At 38.1% G+C, this 3828-nt stretch overlaps 1 protein-coding gene across 1 annotated transcript; it reads left to right on the top strand.

Annotated features, from left to right (window-relative positions):
- The first annotated feature begins 419 nt into the window (after nt 1–419).
- On the top strand, nt 420–3423 carry GAPB (glyceraldehyde-3-phosphate dehydrogenase B subunit). The gene is made up of 9 exons (XM_086590918.1): nt 420–640; nt 887–1000; nt 1285–1446; nt 1629–1796; nt 2047–2204; nt 2280–2341; nt 2425–2474; nt 2598–3004; nt 3130–3423. The coding sequence occupies exons 1-9, from the start codon at nt 557–559 to the stop codon at nt 3260–3262; spliced, it is 1338 nt and encodes a 445-aa protein (XP_086447044.1). The 5' UTR covers nt 420–556; the 3' UTR covers nt 3263–3423.
- The last annotated feature ends 405 nt before the right edge of the window (nt 3424–3828 follow it).

Genomic DNA, 3828 nt, shown 5'->3' with positions numbered 1-3828 from the left:
GGATTGTAGTACTCTTATGATTGGCCTTTTTTAGGATCTTTCTACTAGATGTCAGTGTGATCGATGGTTAAGTGTCATTCTCGTGTTTTTTTTGGTGTTTGGCCGAAGAAGAGTATAATTTGATGGACCCCTCAGAAAGAAACTTATCATTTGTCTTAGAGACTAGAAAATCATGTGAGGGTGCGTGCTTCGCTTCTAAGGAGTGACACCGGACCATCCCTCTTAGGATTGTAGTACTCTTATGATTGACCTTTCTTAGGATCTTTCTACTAGCACAAGTGAGAAGGGTAATCTTGTGATTCAATGAAAAAGGGACTGGAGTGCAGATATGTTGGAAATGTGTGGTTCATTATACAAACTTAAGCCACAGCCAATATCACCTTATCTTATAGTCTTTTGTTCTCTCCACACAATAGATCACTTCACTGTCAGCCATATTTTTTCTCTGATTCATATCAGAAGTTCAGAACTGATCTGGCAATAAACTATTAATTCTTAAAAGATGAAATAGTATATATATACTTGTAAAACTCCACAATCTGCTCTAGCTGCAGCCATGGCCACACAGACAGCTTTTGTTCCTTCAAGGATCCCTACTAACACTAGGCTCCCTCCCAAGCCTGCTCAATGCTTCTCTAAGGTCACCCTCTCTGTCTATCCATTGCCATACCAATTGGTGGTTCCACAAACACTTGCACTAATAGTGTCACAGAGCAACAACTCTGATCACTAGTTCACTACCATTTTCATATTTACTGTTTTTATAGTTGAAAACTTGTAGTTCTATATTATGACCTTATGACAGACCCTCCTAAACTTTTGCTCAACAGGTCTATACTTAAATAGCAAACGACTAACTCTTAACAAAATTTTCAATTTTGTGCAGAGACTTGAAGTGACAGAATTCTCTGGGCTTAGATCCAATTCTTGTCTCACCTATGCTAAGAGCGCAAGAGAGGCATCTTTCTACGATGTTGTATCTGCACAACTCACACCTAAGGTTAGTTTGAAATCCGAACAAATTTTCAATTTCTAACTTCTGGTGGTTTAAGGCATCGTTAGCGAGATAAGACATAAATAATTAGTCAATGCGCTGCTGAGAGGACTAATTTAGATATGATATGGAGACTTGTTTCAAAAAAAGTTGGAATGATGATAATCAACTTGACTAAGAGTTACTCTTTCATGCCTCACTTGCATGTTTCATGTGAACTATGGTATATGACTAGAAGAGGAAGCATGATGTTTCCAGTGATTTTTATAACAACTAGAGATTTTTACTAGACTGCAGGATCTACCCCCATTAGGGGAGAGACGGTCGCAAAGCTGAAAGTGGCCATCAATGGTTTTGGACGAATTGGTCGGAATTTCCTCCGCTGCTGGCATGGCCGGAAAGACTCACCTCTTGAGGTCATCGTGGTGAACGACAGTGGTGGTGTTAAAAATGTAAGATCATATATAGTATATCCTCAGAGTTTTCTTATGATGTCCAATTACAAGCGTAAGATTTCCAAGTCGAATTAAAAATGTAAGATAAATGTAAGATTATGCTATTTTACTACTCTCCAGTTACAAGTTGAATTATAACGTCCAATTCCTGGCTAATATCCTCACAATTTCCATGCCAGGCATCCCACCTTCTTAAATATGATTCGATGCTGGGGATTTTTAAAGCAGAAGTTAAAGTTGTTGACAATCAAACAATCAGTGTGGACGGCAAGCTAATCAAGGTCGTCTCAAGCCGAGATCCCCTGAAGCTACCATGGGCAGAACTGGGGATCGATATTGTTATTGAGGTAATCTCAATCCAGACGACCAACATTCCCTAGATCCTAGCTGTTGGTCTTTAATTCTAAATCTTCAATTCAATAGTATGAAAAGCAATTGTCTCTCCTCAAATAATACAAGATAGATTAGAGTGCAAGCCAATGTAGAGGTGAACTTCCAAGCATTTTACTCAAAATACTGAAGATTCTGCGGGTTATTTATCCAAAATAGGAGTCAGATGGCTGAATTGCAAAAATTTACGTACTGGTCGCATTGCAGGGAACTGGAGTCTTTGTTGATGGTCCAGGTGCTGGAAAACACATACAAGCTGGTGCTAAGAAGGTTATTATAACAGCTCCAGCCAAGGGAGCTGACATTCCAACTTATGTTATGGGAGTTAATGAAGGAGATTACACTCATGAGGCAAACATCATAAGGTTGGTGCTTTCATTTAGTCGCGTAACTTACAGACTTGAGATACTAATCTTGACTACTACATATAAATTTCGCAGCAATGCTTCTTGTACCACAAATTGTTTAGCTCCATTTGTGAAAGTTTTGGACGAAGAGTTCGGTAAGCATTTGTTGCATTTTCATATGCATCGTATATACTCATTTTTCTGGCCTACTAATACACTTGATCGATTTAATTCTCAGGTATTGTGAAGGGAACAATGACTACTACTCACTCATATACTGGTGACCAGGTAATAAATTTTTATTGGAGAACAAGATCATGGAGAGCTATTAAATTACATCGGCGTACATGACAGCTACATGATCTATCAGTTGTGAACTTCATTCCATTACATTTTCATGTGTTGCTATAGAGACTATTGGATGCATCACACCGTGACTTAAGACGAGCGAGAGCTGCAGCACTGAACATAGTCCCCACAAGCACTGGAGCAGCTAAGGCTGTGTCACTAGTGCTGCCACAGCTGAAAGGGAAGCTAAATGGGATCGCACTTAGAGTACCTACTCCAAATGTCTCAGTTGTTGACCTTGTTATAAATGTTGAGAAAAAAGGCATTTCTGCTGAAGATGTTAATGCAGCCTTTAGGAAATCTGCCGAAGGAGCACTGAAAGGGATATTGGCTGTCTGTGACGAGCCTCTTGTATCTGTAGATTTCCGATGCAGTGATGTTTCCTGCACCATAGATTCATCGTTGAGCATGGTCATGGGGGATGACATGGTCAAAGTGGTTGCTTGGTATGATAATGAATGGGGATACAGGTAAGTGTTTACCAGTATGCATTTTTTCATCAAGTCGAATTTCCTTAAAAGTCGAGTGCTTTTTTGTACTGCATTAGTAGTTCGTTGAACTTTTGTATTGACTAATTGGTGATTCTGTTAAACAGTCAACGTGTGGTTGATTTGGCACACTTGGTAGCAAGCAAATGGCCCGGAGTTTCTGTAAAGGGGAGTGGAGATCCGTTGGAAGAGTTTTGCGAGACAAATCCAGCTGAAGACGAGTGCAAAGTGTTCGAATGAAATTTATTTAGAAGCAGATATTTGATTCTACTCAGAATATTCATGTAAGGATTTATATAACAATTCAACATTTGGTAATTGCAAATGTCAATTGTTTTTTCAAAATTATTTTTAATTTGTAAAAGAAGTGGGGAAATGATAATAAAGCATATGTTATGTAACTGCGAAGCGTGCCGGCTTGTACTTTATGAAAGAAAGGGCGACCGTGCCTATCAGAAATGACTCATAAGTTGTTTGGTTGGTTGGAAAATCAGTTCACCTTAATATTTTGTTTATATCATAAATCTCAATTTTAAACATGTTAATCCCTTCCTAAAAAAACAAACATAAAGGACTATAACCTTGTAATGCTGTCAAGAATTCTGTCTTGTATATACTCCCAAATGTTCCTTTCTTTAATTAGTTATGGAGAGAGAAGAGATCATTATAACTCCTTATTCATCAAATAATAATAATAACCAATGAAAAATAAGAATTAGCATTTCTAAATTGCTATTAGAAGTACTGGTAACTTGAAACATTTACATTTACCCAATGTTCAAAGTGACCACTTCGTAGTTCAATAC

Source organism: Coptis chinensis, chromosome 2 (genome assembly GCF_015680905.1).
Source record: "Coptis chinensis isolate HL-2020 chromosome 2, ASM1568090v1, whole genome shotgun sequence".
NCBI lineage: Eukaryota > Viridiplantae > Streptophyta > Magnoliopsida > Ranunculales > Ranunculaceae > Coptis > Coptis chinensis.
Note: the sequence above shows the minus strand (reverse complement) of the source record. Positions and strands in the feature narration are given on the sequence as shown.